Source organism: Pristiophorus japonicus, chromosome 7, assembly GCF_044704955.1.
Source record: "Pristiophorus japonicus isolate sPriJap1 chromosome 7, sPriJap1.hap1, whole genome shotgun sequence".
In the NCBI taxonomy this organism is placed as follows: Eukaryota; Metazoa; Chordata; class Chondrichthyes; family Pristiophoridae; genus Pristiophorus; species Pristiophorus japonicus.
The window spans coordinates 177,990,472-178,008,763 of NC_091983.1; the positions used below are offsets into that span (position 1 = coordinate 177,990,472).

The 18,292-nt window shown below is 44.8% G+C and overlaps 1 protein-coding gene across 1 annotated transcript in view; it reads left to right on the plus strand.

The window, feature by feature from the left end:
- Positions 1–412: 412 nt before the first annotated feature.
- The window catches only part of LOC139266654 (hormonally up-regulated neu tumor-associated kinase homolog A), a 64,241-nt gene continuing 46,361 nt past the window's right edge, over positions 413–18,292 (plus strand). Inside the window, exons 1-4 of the mRNA XM_070884240.1 lie at positions 413–484; positions 524–664; positions 10,265–10,557; positions 17,672–17,727. Coding sequence (XP_070740341.1) covers positions 413–484; positions 524–664; positions 10,265–10,557; positions 17,672–17,727 — 562 coding nt within the window. The remainder of the gene's footprint in view (positions 485–523; positions 665–10,264; positions 10,558–17,671; positions 17,728–18,292) is intronic.

The window sequence follows — 18,292 nt, forward strand, 5'->3', positions numbered from 1 at the left end:
TCTACTGGTATTCCTTGAAGAGTACCCATTATTATAATGAATGGCTGATTCAGTCCCATCCTCTGCACAACTGCTCCACTACAAACCAGGCTATTGGACCTCACGACACTCAGTTCCTAAGTCTGCCTGTGTCAAAGCTTTTCATGTAATCTCCACGCTGGGATTGAATATCCTTTGTTGATGACCCGGGAGGGTGACTGACAACAGTGAATATCAGCTTGGTTAATTATCTATGCCATCGTTGTGCTTGAGCGGACCAGTATGCCTCGAGGAAAATCATTAACTGGGAGGTAATCCTTCAGGGAGGACTCCCGTGATAATGGGCTCTGTGTTCATTCCCCCGGTGAGGTGCACAAAGCACAGTTAACTCCAGCCTTGTGGGAGCTGCTCTGTTCATCCTCCCTGCCCAGCAATGCCTGCAGAGGTTCGATCAGCTCTGCAAGACGTCCTTGTAGAAACCGGCGACGTAGAGCATGTGCTGCCGGTATGGGATGAAGCGAGCAAGGACTCTGAAGTGCCGGAGTGTTTTATTACATTACCTCAGGACCTGGTGAAAAGTTTCTCTCACACAAAGCGGGTTGGGAATTACCTGGTGGGTAAGATGATCAACAAAGGCTCCTTTGCCAAGGTGATGGAAGGTCTGCACGTTCCAACAGGGGAAAAGGTAAAGACAGATCCCTGAGCTACGCTTGGCTGCTGCTTAATAGATAGCAAATGAAAAATATACTAAAGATCGGGAGGAATCCTAGAGTCTCATATTGATTAATATTTACAAAATATGATTGATTAAGGTATTTTTTTAAACATAAAATAGGTTAAAAGCAGACCGAGTCCAACATGGAAGAACAAAATTAATGAATTTTCTGAAAATATATTATTACCATGAAACAGAATCTGAGTTCTGTAGAGTGACTAAAGTAGAATCTGCTCGAGTTTATCGATGTTTAATATTTCACTCCCATGTGCTAAAATTCATGTGTGCACACGTGCTTTTCTTGTGTTATCTCCACTTTCTTATATTCCATTTGTACTGTAGTCTTTTCCCAGAACCAACTCCAATGATGTTTACGGACTGACAATGCTGGTGGCTCTGCGGAAGTCCTAGCTGCTTCATTGTGGGCCAGTGTGCGGAGTGCCCGAAACTGGTTGCTGTCTAACATTACAAGAGGAGTGTTAGACTGCTTCCTGTTCAGATTCACTCTTATGTTGCATTTTTCCTCCATAACAAGTGACACCACCCCAGCCTCCATATTTAAATGAACAAAAGGTTCACATTTTCTGTGAGTGATTCCTTCCTAAATTGGTGGTGGTCGTTTTTTGAAATGTATTGCTGCTCCTGTTTCTTTATGTTACTGTTGCTCTTCACTCAATCCGCTCTTTATCTTGTTTCTCACATGAATTTTGTTTTAATAGACTGCAGGGTAGAAATTAGCACCGGGCTTCACCTGTTTCTCAGGCATAAAAACGAGAGCAACGTGCCTGGGCGTGAGGTCCTGGGCCCAATATTCGGTGTCTGAAAGTAGCGAAGACACATTTTAAATATGCAATGTAGGGTCTTGCGCCTGATGCCAAATTAGGCAAAAACCCACTGGAGCTTGTGCAGCGCAAACCTCCACAGTTTTTTTCTCTCTCCTTAAACGGACTCCTGGCCTCGGGCACAGCAATGGGCGTTCCAATGGTGGCGACTACTGTCTCCTCCATCGGGGTAAGTTCATGCAGCCATGCCCCTCCCCCACCGGTTAACTCCTGCTGCCGTCGGTTATGCGCCAACTTGTCCTGCAAGAGAGAGGGAAGTGGCTCAGTGAGTGTGGTGCAATGTGTTTGGGTGATGGGCCTGTCATGGCTGAATCGCTGACTGTGTGTGCAAACTGTGAGACAGGGCTGCAGAGCATTCAGCAATGTGTGAGGCTAGTGGTGAAGTGGTGGGATATGGAATTTGAGGAAGAATTCACTGACCTTGATCACACGTGTGAGGTCATTGAACTTTTTGCGGCACTGCATCCAGGTCCTTGGGGCCTGACCTCTGGCATTAATTGCCAAGGCCACCTGCTCCCACTGCCTTTGCAAAGTTTGTCTGGGGGGCTTCTTGGCCCCCCTATGGATAGTGGAGCTCTCTTCTCCCACCCACCTCCTCCACCAAGGCCTCCAGTGCAGCACCGGAGAAACTTGGCACTCGCTCTCTCCACTGTTGCACCTTCAGTCAGTGTTCTCGTCGGTCAGAATCTCTTCCCCAGCCACTGCCAACACCTGCTCCAGCCAGACTGCGCCTCCCCTTTAAAAGATATAAGCTAGCTTTAAGTGGTGCTAGCCTCACACAAACTTGGGCCTCCTGTTGAGGCAATCAGCCATTCAACAGCGCGCTGAGTGCTGCCGCAACGCTGCAATCATTTAAAGTTTGCGTGCTGCCTGCATCAGAAGCAATGGGCGTGGGTTAATCTCGCAGCTCGATCCCCGCGCCTGTTTTCGGGGGCTATCGAATTTAGACCCTGTTGAATTTAAAGACTTCATCCACAGCCCAGGAGTACAAGAGTGTTCCTCCTGGGCCTACAGAAAAAAATGTGCACCTCCGCCGGCCCCCCTCTCGGATTACCCCCCCAGCAAGCTCCAACTGTCGGCTGCCTCACAATGGAAGTCAGCCGATTTCCCACCCATCCCAGAATCAGCGAGCTACAGTGGAGCACTTTCTTGACAACCACAGCTTACTGGAAGAATAGAAATGAGGTCCAGGCCAGTAAATAACTTGTGCCTCCAATAAGCAATACGGGCAGGTTCTGTCTGCCGCCTGTCCGTTCTTTGCAAGTAGTTAAAATCAGCCCTGTGAATTGTACACTGCTCCATTTTCCATAGCAGGGTTACTGCGATCCTAACCTTCTGCTGCCATTATGTCATGCCTTGGGTGAACGGCCTCCCACCACCTGCCCATCTCCCTTCCTCTCCCACTTCTTTTTTTTATCCCCAGCTGGGTTCTGACCTCCCCCTTCACATAATCATGTTTGTTCCTGGATGGAGTCGACACTTGTGCTGGCAGCGGTTTGGGCCACCCACCAATCTCCCCCCGTTTCATCGCTGTCCTCTGGCCTCTCCTCTGAGAAGGAACCAATACACATGCTGGCACTTTGTTGGACTTGAAACACTAGGCCTCAGATCGTCTAACCGCTTCCCCATCTCTTTTAAATCTTCATATCAGGTCCCTGAGGACCAGCACCAGTCGCAGGCCTCTGTCATTGGGCCTTGGGCCACCAACCTGATTCCGCTACAGAAGGCATCTTGCTCCTTGCCTGCTTTGTTCTTTTCTGTCTTAAAGGGCTTAAAGTAATTATACTTTACAATTTACAGTACAAGCATGGTAAGTGCTTTTTAAAATGCACTCCTCTAATTCTGCCCTCTTGAGCATCCCTGATTATAATCACTCAACCGTTGGTGGCCATGCCTTCTATGACCAAGGCCCCAAGCTCTGGAATTCCCTGCCTAAACCTCTCCGCATCTCTACCTCTCTTTTCTCCCTTAAATCGCTCCTTAAAACCTTCTGCTTTGACCAATCTGTCCTCATGTCTCCTTATGCGGCTCGTGTCAAATTTTGTTTTATAACAGTCCTGTGACGCGCCTTGGCAGTTTTACGAGGTTAAAGGTGCTATATGAATGCAAGTTGTTGATGTTAAAAAAAAACTGTTTCTCAATACTATTACAAGCTTCTAATTTGTTGGGGTTTTGTTGAGTTAAATGGAGAGAGCGAGGGCAGTTACTGGTTACTGACCCAGAACTGGTTAAATTGGTGCAACAATTTATATGATGATCCTCAAATAAAAGAAGCTGGAGAGGTGAACACTCAGCAGGAAAATTAAAAATGCTGACAACCTCTGGCTTTTTATGAGAATTTTGAAAGCTTGCTGACAATATAACAGTCTGTGAATGAAGCACGCCATTACTAATGTACAAAGTGGCCAGCAAGTTCAGGGAACAAAGGGTGCAGGAAACGGTCTAACTAATGGCCACGTGGCGAGATGCCCTACTCCAGCAAGATCCAGCCCAATACTGCTGCATCAAAACATCTTCACTTCACATAATTAAATACTTTTGCAGTGCTGTGCAATATTATGTCGAGATGGATGACTAATGAATCTGCTTTCAGACAATACTAAGTGAAGGAGAAATGTTGATTATGCCATGGGTTTGTGAAGGCCTGCTCAAATAGGCATCTCAGTTCATTATATCATCCAAAGGATGGCACCTGGCTCCAACAATGCAACACTCCCTCGGAACTATATTGCTGTGAAGTGTCAGCCTTTATTATGTTCAAACTCTGGAGGAAGATTGCAGAGGGCAGTGTTCTAGAAACATCCAACAGTTAAAAAAAAATGAAGTCCAGGACCGTAATTTCAGCAGAAGGGCACCAGAAGCCCCAGGAAAGTGTCACCATTGCTGCCGGTGGTGTCTCTCTGAGGGTCCCGCAGCTTGAAGTTACAATAGCTGAGTGGGAGATCCAGCCGCTCGCCCCCTCCCCCTCCCCACCCCAACCCCCACCCCGTGGGAATTCACTCCCATGTGTCCAGTTTGGGCACTTTTCGGAACATCAAGTCCACGGAGAGGATCCAGAAGATTCACTAAGATGATACCACGGCTTTAGTCCTGAGGAGAGATTTGAGAAACTGGGCCTTTTTCATTATATCAAAAAGGTTAGGAAGAGATCTGACAGACATGTTCAGAATTATGAAGGGTTTGGATGGGGTAAATAGGAAACATTTATTTCCATTGTTCTGTGAATCAGTAACGAGAGGGCAGACATTTAAGATCATCACCAACAGGAGAGATAGGGAGTTTCTTTTGATGTTGAAAGTTGTTATAAGATATCGTATGTGCTACAAGAAACAGTGGTGGATGCAGAATCTATAATCGCTGCATTAAAAGGGAAAAAAACTGCTCTGAAAAAAGGGCAAGGGACTAGTATTCAAAGGATAACTCTTACAGAAAACTCACACAGACATGATGGGCCAAATGGCCTCTCTCTGACTATGATTCTGTTTTATGTTAAAAATAATCCCCATGGTAGTTTAAGAAAAGCTCATGTTGTTTACCTCCTGATAGAACTGTCACATTCTACATTTTAATTATAACCCGCACTCAAAAGAATTATAACATGATTTTTTAATATGCTTTTAGTGTACAATATGCATAGTCAACAACACAGCCATCCTGTTAGTGATAAAGCATCAGTATTGTATAATATGACTATATATTTTTTTATTATTTGTTCCTGGGATGTAGGCGTCGCTGGCAAGGCCAGCATTTATTGCCCATCCCTAATTGCCCTTGAGAAGGTGGTGGTAAGCCACCTTCTTGAACCGCTGCAGTCCGTGTGATGAAAGTATTCCCACAGTGCTGTTAGGGAGGTTTTCCAGGATTTAGAGCCAGCAACGATGAAGGAACGGTGATATATTTCCAAGTCAGGATGGTGCGTAACTTGGAGGGGAACTTGCAGGTAATGGTGTTCCATAAGAACATAAGAAATTGGAGCAGGAGTAAGCCATTTGGCCCCTCAATCCTGTTCCACCATTCAATAAGATCATGACTGATCTGATCTTGGCCTCAACTCCACTTCCCTGCTTGCTCCCCATACCCCTTGACTCCCTTATCGTTCAAAAATCTGTCTTTCTCCATTTTAAATATATTCAATGGCCCAGCATCCAGAGCTCTTTGGGGTAGAGAATTCCACAGATTCACGACCCTCTGAGAGAAGAAATTTCTCCTAATCTACGATTTAAATGGGTGACCCCTTATTCTGAAACTATGCCCCCTAGTTCTAGATTCGAGGGGAAACATCCTCTTTGCATCTACCCTGTCAAGCCCCCTCCTAATTTTGTACATTTCAATAAGATCATCTTTCATTCTTCTAAACTCCAATGAGTATTGGCCCAACCTGCTCAACCTTTCTTCATATGACAACCTCTTCATCTCAGGTATCAACCTTGTGAACCTTCTCTGAATTGCCTCCAATGTAAGTATATGCACTAGGTATTAGACATCGCGGGTTTGGAAGGGGCTGTTGAAGAAGCCTTGGCGAGTTGCTGCAGTGCATCTTGTAGATGGTACATACTGCAGCCACGGTGCGCCGGTGATGGAGGGAGTGAATGTTTAGGTGGATGGGGTGCCAATCAAGCGGCTGCTTTGTCCTGGATAGTGTCGAGCTGCTTGAGAGTCATTGGAGCTGCACTCATCCAGGCAAGTGTAGAGTATTCCATCACACTCCTGGCTTGTGCCTTGTAGATGGTGGAAAGGGAGTCAAGAGGTGAGACACTTGCCACAGAATACCCAGCCTCTGACCTGCTTTTGTTGCCACAGTATTTATGTGGCTGGTCGAGTTTATGGTGATCCCCAGGAAGCTGATGGTGGGGGATTTGGTGATGATAATGTTGTTCAATGTCAAGGGACCGGGGTTCGACTCTCGCTTGTTGAAGATAGTCATTGCCTGGCACTTGTGTTACACAAATGTTACTTGCCACTTATCAGCCCAAGCCTGAATGTCGTCTAGGTCTTGCTATGTGCAGGCATGGACTGCTTCATTATCTGAGGAGTTGCGAATGGCACTGAACTCTGTGCAATCATCAGCGAACAACCCCACTTCTGACCTTATGATGGAGGGAAAGTCATTGATGAAGGAGCTGAAGGTGGTTGGGCCTAAGACACTGCCCTGAGGAACTCCTGCAGCGATGCCCTGGGGCTGATATGATTGCTTGCCAACAACCACAATCAGCTTCCTTTGTGCTAGGTATGACTGCAGCCAGTGGAGAGCTGTCCCCCTGATTCTCATTGACTTCAATTTTACTGGGGCTCCTTGATGCCACACTCGGTCAAATGCTGTCTTGATGTCAAGGGCAGTCATTCTCACCTCACCTCTGGAATTCAGCTCTTTTGTCCACCTTTGGACCAAGGCTTAATGAAGCCTTAATGAGTGGTCCTGGCGAAACCCAAACTGGGCATCAGTGATCAGGTTATTGGTGAGTAAGTGCCGCTTGATAGCATTGTTGATGACATCTTCTTTCACTTTGCTGATGATTGAGAGTAGACTGATAGAGCGGTAATTGGGCGGATTAGATTTATCCTGTTTTGTAGATAGGACAGATCTGGGCAGTTTTCCACATTGTCGGGTAGATGTCAGTGTTGTAGCTGTAATTGGAACAGCTTGGCTAGAGGTGCAGCTAATTTTGGAGCACAAGTCTTCAGCACGACAACCGGGATATTGTCGGGGCCTTTGCTCAGCTGTTTCTCGATATCATGTGGAGTGAATCGAATTGGCTTCTGTGATAGTGGGGACATCAGGAGGAGGCCAATATGGATCATCCACTCGGTACTTCTGCTGCAGATGGTTGCAAATGCTTCAGCCTTGTCTTCTGCACTCGCGTGCTGGGCTCCGCCATCATTGAAGGTGGGGATATTCATGGAGCCTCCTCCTCCCGTTAATTATTTAATTGTCCACAACCATTCTTGACTGGATGTGGCAGGACTGCAGAGCTTTGATCTGATCTGTTATTTATTAATGACTAAATTATATTTAGAAATTGTAAGCGATTCAATTTCTTCATAATACATTACTTAATTCCCTATCTCCTGAATATAATTAAATATCTTTATGTGGCCTACATATGGAGCTTTACTACAAAAAAGGCAGAAAGCTCAAAACTTTAGTAATTTCTTTGGTCTGCATTTAGCTACCAACTGTTGCATGCTGTTCTTTCAGATTATCAGCACGGGAGCAGACATCATTATACCATTTATTTTCTTATTACTGTGCTTCCTCAGGTTTAAAATTATCATTTATGCTGCTTATGTCTCGCAAGATTGATCAGTACTTACTGCTTTGCTGCTGCGTGAGCTCCCTCCCTGTCCACCATGAGCCACGATAGTTCCTGTCTGGCTGGGTGTGACATCACATGGCAGTCACTCACGGCGATCCTTCTGTGGAGCACAGGAGCCCAGAAGTTTGAATGAAGGCGGGTCAGATCCAGTTTGAGTTTTTATGGGAAGCTGAGCATGGACAAATTGAATGCTGTCTAAAAGTGGATAATTGGCATTTACATATACGCTTTACATCTCAGCACAGGGCCTGCCATCACCCTAAGCCCAACTGCCCCCACACCTGACCCCATCATGCACACATCTCATCTGCAACCTGACAACAATGTAACCAGAAATAAATAAATATCGGGGAAGAAATTTGTCTTGGGCAGTTACGCAAAATGAGCAGAATTGCATTGGCCGCACGTTCTATGTCCCACCCACACCTGACATCAGTGGAGCTGAATATCGGGAGAGGTGGACAACAGGCGACCAATGCGAAGGAGGACTTTCTACCCTGTGATCTGTAAGTGGTCCAGAAGTAGATAGAGAGAAACTGTTCCCATTGGTGGAAGGGTCGAGAACTAGAGGACACAGATTTAAGGTGATTGGCAGAAGAATCAAAGGCGACATGAGGAAAAACGTTTTTATGTAGTGAGTGGTTAGGATCTGGAATTCACTACCTGATAGGGTGGTGGAGGCAGATTCATTTGTGGCTTTCAAAAGGGAATTGGATAAGTACCTGAAGGTAAAAAATTTTGGAGGGCTACAGAGAAAGGGCTACGGGGGAATGGAACTAGCTGCAGTGCTCTTTCAGAGAGCCGGCACGGACTCGATGGGCTCAATGGCCTCCTTCTGTGCTGTAACCATTCTATGATTTCAAGTACTGATTTATTATAGAGATAATTTACATTACCTAATATCATATAAAAACATGCAGTCAAAGTGAAATTAAAACTCTTTAATGTTTCCCAGCTTGCCTCACCCTATTTCTGAATCTAACTTCATGTTTAATTAGTTGTTAGTGTAAATTAGCTGAGTAGCAACTAATTATTGAACAGTAAAATAATAAAAAGACTTCCAGATACTAAGCGCACAATGACTCAGAGCATCTAGGAGTCCAGCTCCAACATGTATCGGAGCTACACACAGAGCATGGAGAACCTTTTGTCCAACATGGACCAAGCGATTAACTCCATGAACGTACAATGGTACCCACCATGATGGAGCCTCTCCTGCCAGCTCTGATAGCTTCTATCGCAGCTCACATTGAGGGTCAGATGGCTGCCACCTTGGCTCTCGGAGCCAGCCTTGACAGGGGCTTCCATAGCATCACAAAACTCCTTCATTCTGTTCTATTGACAAAGATGCCAGGCTGGTGATGGGGAGTATGCAAAGCAATGCGTGTCTATGACACCTTGGGCCCTGAGGAAGCCTACAATATGGGTCAAGCCTGGTGCTCTCTTGTCCTGCTTCATTCTTTCCAATGGGAATTTGATATAGGTTTTCTTCCTGATGTAGAGAGACTCAGTGACCTCCCTGATACAGCACTGCAGAGCAAACTGCAAAGTTTTGCTAATGTCACCTCCTGCAGCCTGGAATGAGTCGGTGGCATATTTGTTAAGGGCCAAGGTGACCTTTACAGCAACAGGCAATGCAGTTGATGCCCCTGGTTCTGCGCTCCAGTTGGGGGTGCAGCAGGTGACACAGCTCCATGATCGCCTCCTTGGTGAAACAGAAGTATGAGAAGTGCCACCTGAAGACCCGCTGTGGGTATAGGCCCCTGAACAATGCCATTCTCCTCTCTCTTATCCCAGCTATTCTGGCTCTCTCCTGCCTTCTTCATTGCTCCCCTTCTTCCTCAAGCCCCAAAGGCAGAACTACCAGACCTCCCGTGACTGGAATAACACACTTTACAAAGCAGATAAGATCAGTCCAGCACCGACACAAATGTGTTTCCAAAAGTCAGAATTAATTTACGGAATGCAGAAAATAGGCCCAGAAGTTAACCCGCAGCCTAAGAGGACCAACCAGTAACTAACCTGCATGGAAGGATGAGCCCTTTAAATAGCGCTCCTGCGGGGCCCTTGCTGACTGTTAGCACCATGATTTGCTGAGCAAAGTTTTGACGTGATGAGTCAAGGCCCTGAGGCAGACCAATTTCCCCAAAGGGTCCTACAACAAGCGTCCTTAGTTAAATGTTATAATGAGGCTTGTAAATGCCTCCGGAGCGTGCCCTGGACACTCACTGAGCAGCTCGATTCAACATGACAGGCAGCTAACTTTTGGCGTGGAAAGAGTGCACGCACATCACCCGCTACGTTGGACTCTTCGGCATCCACTGTACACCTGTAACACAGGCGCAGGGCGATAGCATTGCTAGGCCAACATCTCCAAGCATTCACTAATTTGATTTGGTTGATTTATTTACCAGGTAGCCATCAAAGTGATTGACAAGAAAAAAGCGAAGCAGGACACCTATGTACAGAAGAACATGAAGAGGGAGCCCCGCATTCACCAAATGATCAAACACCCAAACATTGTACAACTGTTTGAGACGCTCGAGACCGAGAACTCCTACTACATGGCGATGGAACTGTGCCAGGGAGGAGACCTGATGGACAGAATCTGCGAGAAGCAGAAGCTAGAAGAAAGAGAAGCGAGAAAATACACCAGGCAGATCTTGTCAGCAGTGGAACATCTCCATCGTCACGCAATAGTACACAGGTAGAAACGGAATCGTTTCCTGTCCATCCCCAGTGTCAGCTACTGCTCTTCTGTGGTCACAGGTCGAGAGCTATTTGTCATGTCAAACTTTAGACAACAGTTTGCTGATTCCGTGAAGCCGAAGGGAAATTTGGGTGTGTGCTGTGCACGAGTAATTTAAATGGTAATAAAATCACACAACACACTCCTGAATTTCCGATGTTTTCTGCCAGTAGTGCAGAATTGGAAAATAATCTTTAACGTGTTGAATTTATGAAACTTGCTGTAAGTTTTTGAAGGTTTTTTCCCTGTGCAAATCAACATGAGACACATTAGTGGTGGGAATGAAACATGCACTAATTTCAGACACTGTGTTGGTATTAATGATTCCAACTTCATAGAGCATTGACTAGCTATAAAGTCAAGCTGATCTTTACTCCGTTCCAAAAAAAAGGGGAAGATCTATTCTAGTACTTTGTGCACCAAAGTTTTAAACCTGTTCTTTTTTGAAGGGTTTGCACAAACATACAAACTAGAAAATGAGCAAAAGCTTCGGAACGCTAATACAGCCCTCAAATGCAAACAACTCAGAATGATCCTGATGCTAAGCCTTTGACGTGTGGAAATAAGTAATCACGTGGGCTTTGTAACTTAAGTTACAAATCCGACTTTCAGATGAGATGTTAAATTGAAGCCCCGTCTGCCCTCTCAGCTGGACATAAAGATCCCATGGCACTATTTTGATGAAGAGTGGTGGAGTTATCCCCAGTGTCTTAGTCAACATTTATCTCTTGAACCAACATCACAAGAAAAACAGATCATCTGGTCATTATCACATTGCTGTTTGTGGGAGCTTGCTGTGCACAGATTGGCTGCCGTGCTTCCTACATTACAACAGTGACTACACTTCAAAAGTATACCATTGGGTGTAAAGTGCTTTGGGACATCCTGAGGTCATGAAAAGCACTGTATAAATACAAGTCTTTCGTTTATTTTTATAAGCCTTTGACATGTTATGCTTATAGAGTTAGATGAGGAAAGACGGGAGGTGGCTCAAGTTGAGCATAAATACCGGCATGGGCTGGTTGGGCAGAATGTAACCATCATATGAAACCACAATAAGTGTGAACGGGAAAACCCCCAAAAACACTGAAAATAACTATTAAAAATACCAACACCTATTTCAAATTCATAAATATTGAATGTAGTTAATTATTTAAAACAAAAATTTTATTTTGTTGGTCCTGACCTTCGTAAATGCACATGTATCCCAGGAAGTACTAGCAGGACATTTAGAAAACCATAATGCAGTCAAGCAGAGTCGGCATGGTTTTATGAAAGAGAAATCATGTTTGACAAATTTGCTGGAGTTCTTTGAGGATGTAATGAACAGGGTGTATAAAGGGGAACCAGTGGATGTGTTGACAGGTTGGATCCAGAGAGGATGTTTCCACTTATGGGGGAATCCAGAACTATGGGGCAGATTTTTGAGCGATAATGGCATGAAGGGTTATGGAGAGCAGGCAGGGAAGTGGAGCTGAGCCCATGATCGGATCAGCCATGATCTTATTAAATGGCGGAGCAGGCTCAAGGGGCCAAATGGCCTACTCCTGCTCCTATTTCTTATGTTCATATGTTCTTAATGTTATTGAAAACAGCTCGGTATTTGGCATCTGGAGATGAATTATTTTTCTTTGTAACTTCAAATGTTTTATCAGCAGCAACAAGCAAATGAATAATGAAAAAAAGTTTTTATTTATTTATTTTTTAAAAGAAAATGCCTTGAGGCAAATAAGTGAACTGAACTCTTTCTCATCGATCATGGCATCAATCTAGGCAGAATTTTAAGCAACAGTGTAGAAACTGGTATGCGTTATACACATTTTTAGGGTGTAAAATGGGTGTAAAGCGAACGAATTTAGCAGTAGGACAGCCTGTGCCTACTGTGGGCAGGTGTTGGTCCCACTGCTAAACTAGTGGGGATCTGTAGAATCATAGAATCATAGAATGGCTACAGCACAGAAGGAGGCCATTCGGCCCATCAAGCCTATGCCGGCTCTCTGCAAGACTGGCTTCAGCCAGTCCCACTCCCCTGCCCTTTCCCCATAACCCTGCATTTTTTTCATTCAGGTACTTATCCAATTCCCCTTTGAAAGCCATGAATGAGTCTGCCTCCATCACCCTTTCAGGCAGTGCATTCCAGATCCTAACCACTCACTGTGTAAAGAAATGTTTCCACATGTTGCCTGTGGTGCTTTTGCCAATCGCCTTAAGTCTGTGCCCTCTGGTTGTCGACCCTTCCACCAATGGGAGCAGTTTCTCTCTATCGATTCTGTTTAGATCTCTCATGATTTTGAACACCTTTAACAAATCTCCTTTCAACCTTCCCTGCACTAAGGAAAACATCCCCAGCTTCTCCAGTCTAACCACATAACCATTGTTCAAGTATCCTGAGTGGATGTCTAAATCAAGCTCTAGGCCCCTTAAAAAACATCTTAATGCCTGTTGAAGGACTGCTTTACATAATTTGTTACTTAGGATTTTTCAATGCCCCTGCCCCCGCAGCCAGCAACTAAAAGTAAGTTTAATTTTTAAATGTTTTAAACTTTCCCATGGAGCGAGGAAGAGCAGGATTCCCTTTGATTCCACAGAACTGTAGCCCGCTCCAATCCCCCCTCCCTGACCTTAGCTCAGGGTAAGTGGCGATGGCCTGAAATTCATGTTTCTCATGGGGCGAGCTGCCTGTTCATGCTCACCCCGAAGATGCTCTCGAAACAGGCCCAGCCTAAATTCAGCCCAGACAATTAATCTCCTTCCAAATGTGTTCCTCTGACACATGCATCAACTTGTGTCGCATTTCTGACGGCGGGGGGGTGGGGGGGGGGGCAGGGTGAGGGTGGCACCATGGAAAATGTTAATGTTTTACAATAAAATGATGCATTCTGGTAAATGTTAAGCACTTTTATATTTCACTGATAGATTTCTAATCTGGAAAAAAAAATAACAAAGTGACATTTAGCTTTTTAACAGATCAACCAGAACATCACTTCCTCAAAAGTTACCTCAGCAGTCACTCTCCCATTTCTAACTAGCTCCCACCTTTAACTACCCCCTCCCCTCTCACTGCCGCCCCCGTGATGCCAGTTAAAGGGATGGTTCTTTGTACATTCATGTCTTTGCCCGTTGGTTTAGCATCCATGATTGGCAGCAACCTAAGCGATTCAATCATTATCTTATTCACATAACCTTGCTATGATGCACATGTCATTCTTTGAATAGCTTTGATATTCTAATGCATCATTCACTGTGTTGAGGTGTAATGGTAGAGGGTGTTTTATTTATTACTCAGTCATTAAGATCACGGAGCTTGTTGACATTTGGGGCAGATTCTGAAACAATAAACCAGTTCAGGTTTTTTAACAGACGGTAGTGGTTTCTATTGGTGTAATGTTGACCAATCATAGAAGGCAGTGACTAAACCAAGCATGATAATTTTACTTATGGTGGAAATCAGTCATTACATGTTCTCATTCCATACAGGCACCAGATTTCAGGAAAGTTCAGAAATACATCTATTGGCAAATTACACCTTAACCTTGGAACCCCAAAAACTAAGCAACAAATGTCAACAGAATATAAGCAAGCTGGAACAGCAAGCTGACTGAAGACAAACTAGTCAACAAAGACATTGTAAAAATTGACTTATATAAATAGGGTCAGTTCAAGTACCACATAACAGACTTATTCTGAAAATAGAAACACATGGCATTAAAGGGATGGTGGTAACTTGGATACATAACTGGCTAAGGGATAGGAGGCAGAGACTAGTGGTAAATGAATGTTTTTCTGACTGGAGGGAAGAATGTTATGGGGTTCCCCAGGGGCCGGTATTAGAAAGATTGCTTTTCTTGTTATATATAGATGACCTGGACTTGGGTATAGGGAGTACAATTTCAAAAGTTTGCAGATGATACAAGACTTTGCAACGGAATAAATAGTAACAGACTTCAGCAGGACATAGCGAGACTGGTGAAATGGGCAGACACATGGCAGATGCTATTTAATGCAGAGAAGTGTGAAGTGATGCACTTTTGGAGAAACAACATGGAGAGGCAGTATAATATAAATGGTACTATATTGAGGCCGGTGGAAGAGCAGAGGGACCTGGGGGTGCATATTCACAAATCTTTGAAGGTGGCAGGGCAAGGTGACAAGGCAGATAAGAAAGCGAATAGGATAGTTCGCTTTGTAAATAAGAGCATTAAATACAAAAACAAGAAAATCATGCTCGATCTTTACAACAACAACAACAACTTGTATTTATACAGTGCCTTTAATGTAGTGAAATGTCCCAAGGCGCTTCATAGGAGCATTCTGAGATAAAAATGTTGACAAGGCACTCGCTAGGCACCAGCTGGAGTATTGCGTACAATTCTGGGCATCACACTTTCGGAAAGATTTCAAAGCCTTGGAGAGAGTACAGGGGAGGTTTACCAGGATTGGACCAGGGATGAGAGACTTCAGTGGTGTGGAAAGATTGGAGAAGCTGGGATTGTTCTCCTTAGAACAGAGAAGGTTAAGGGCAGACCAAATAGAGATATTCAAAGTTGTGAGGCGTTTTGATAGAGCAAATCGGGAGGAATTGTTTCCTCTGGCAAGTGGGGTGGTAACTTGAGGTCATAGATTTAAAATAATTGGCAAGGAGGGGAAATGAGGAGAAATTTTTCATCCAGAGGATTGTTAAGTTCTGGAATGCATTACCTGAAAGGGCGGTGGAATCAGATTCCATAGGAACTTTCACAAAGCAGTTGGACATGTATTTGAAGAGGACTAATTTGCAGGATTATGGGCAAAAAGCGGTGGTGTGGGATTACCTTGGACAGCTCTTTTCAAGAACTGGCACAGGCACGACAGGCCAAACAGCTCCCTCCTGTGCTGTAATATGATTCTAAGTATATAATCATCCTCCACCTGACCTCCAGTACAGAACCTTGAACATCCTCCCAACAAATGGCAGCAGGGAGAACCTTGATTTTTATCAGTAGGCTTCCATTGCTTCTACTTAAAATCATATTGATTAGTATAACTTCAATACCCGATTTCATCTGGACTTTCTGTTGTATTCAGGACTGTGTAGATAGTATAGTGGTTATATGCTACGAGAGTACCGACACCCATGAACTTGCTGTCGAGGTTTGCGGCGGCAGTAACCCCTAGCGCTCAGATCTCCTGCGCCCCAGAGATCGTGACATCATCTGGCTGCGCAGCGCCCCGGATCCGAACTTCGGTTCCGCCACTTGCAGCATCGTCGAGCGTCATCACCGGCAGCTGCAGGAGGCGTTGTAAGGTATTTCAAGGAGTCGCTTTGTTCGAGTGCTTGGCACTGATCATCGCGGATCGCCGTTGCCATCAGCCACCACGGAAATATATTTAATGCAGAGCCTGCAGCAATGGCCTTTCCCTTTAAGGGAGGGAAGGAGCCTCCGATCCCGGCAGCGCTGCACTGGACATTGCGCAGCACTGCACTGCTACCATGCCTCCTGCGTGGCTTACTGCTCCAAGGGAAGTGGCAGCACTTGACTTAGTGCTCCACTTCCCTCCTGAAGCACTAAACTGGAAGTTTGCATCCGCTGGATTTGGGTAGCACCCCGGTAGATACTGTTACGCCCCCGCAAATATTATCGACCCAAACGGGGCGCTATGCAATTTCTCCCCCTGAGAGTTTTAATCTCACCATGGCAAATTGTGAGATTGAATTGAATACATTTGTGGCCAGTACCAGAAAAATTACCTCGAAAACTGATAGATGTTATTTAAAAAAAACAACTGGTTCACTAATGGCCTTCAGGGACGGAAAGTTGCCCACCCGTACCCAGTCCAGTCCACATGATGAAGTTGACACTGCATTGCATTTTCAAGTGGTCTAGCAAGCCATTCAGTTGAACATATGAACAGCCACTTCAAGCAGAACGCTCTCCGTTACCTTCAGGTGGAACTACAGGTGGAAATAAATGAGGCCTCTATTTTAAGTGAAAGGAGGTATATAGGCCACTTCTTCTGCACAGCTGCTCTGGTGGGCGTCCAAGGTGTGGCACAGGCTCCTTGCAGCCATATATAAATAAGGGAACCTCTTACTGATTTCAGAAACAATGGCAGGGTCAATGGCAGAAGTTCCCTGTGTGAAGATCCCAACACAAGCCGAGATTGACGACCCACAAATATTTGGGCCCGTCAGAAGGAGTGTGGCCGAGGGATGGGTCTCCCAGGTTGAGTGTTCCCTTGGTCCGAGCCTGGGCTTCACCGGTCACCGAGTGAAGTCCACCTGAAAGGGGCCAATTTTACTGTTCTTCTTGAAGTGGTTGTTCATATGTTCAACTGAATGGCTTGCTAGGTGGCCTTATGAAAGGGGACAATTTTACTGTTCTATATTAGTGGCAACAGCACTCTCCAGAGCAGCTTTCCTGTACCGTCTGTTCTGGCTTCTCCACAATGGTGGATTTCATGAAATGTTCCCATAGTCTCTCAGGTATTTGTCAGGAAAATTCAGATGAGTGAACATCGGAACAGGAGAAGGCCATTTAGTCCCTTGAGCCTGAGCCTAAAAAGTTCAACAAGGTTCCAAGTGGGCACATCCTGACACTTACACTAGGATTCTTTTTTAATTCATTCACAGGATGTGGGCTTTGCTGCCAAGGCCATCCCTAATTGCCCTTGAGAAGGTGGTGGTGAGCCACCTCACACAACTGAGTGACTTGCTAGGCCATTTCAGAGGGCAGTTAAGAGTCAAGCACATCGCTGTGTAAGGACAGCAAATTTGTTAATGTCACCATTACTGATACTAGCTTTTTAATTACAGATTTCTTAAATTAACTGATTTTAAGCTCCCCAGCTGCCATGGTGGGATTTGAAGTCAGGTCTCAAGAATACGAGTCCAGTAACATAGCCACGATGCTACCGTACCCTTGTTCCAGCCCCACCCATGTTTGGGCTCCTTATTTGCAACTCCAAAGAATCAAGAGAGGAACATTCAGAGGAGCATTGAAGATCAGCTCAATCATACTCAGTTTAAATTGAATTAAATGTCAGAATGAATGATTGCACTTAAATATATCGTGTTTGCTGTTGTTTTCTCAAGGGACCTGAAAATAGAAAACTTCCTGCTTGATGAAAATAACAACATCAAAATTGTTGGTAAGTGTAATACCATATAAAGTAATCATCAGAAACTAGTGGCACCGCGTGTGCTATTGGAGTTAGTAATGAATGCAACCCATTTAGAAGAAACCAGTTACAACCACCATTATAATACCTGTAGCAGCAAAAGAAATTCAAGTCAAACACAATAAGGGTAATTCTGACTATGAGCAATAGTGGAAAACATGCGATGTCAAGTTGGCCACCCATTAAACATCTCTCCCGATTGACTTCAATAGAAACAAGAATCAGGAGAGGTGTTTAATGGCTGGCCAAGCCAATATTGCCTGCTTTACACCATCATCAGAATACAAAGTGACCCTCATTGAGTATTCAGAGTCTAATTTCAAGCTTCTCAATTTTTGGAATAGACTGTTGCCGTATTTGAGTTGGACAGGCGCACCAACATCAGTGTCCTCGTCCACGCTAACATCTCCAGTATTGAAGCACCGACCACACTCAATCAGCTTCACTGGACAGGCCACATAGTTCGCATGCCAGATACGAGACTCCCTAAGCAAATGCTTTATGTGGAGCTCCTTCATGGTAAATGAGCCAAAGG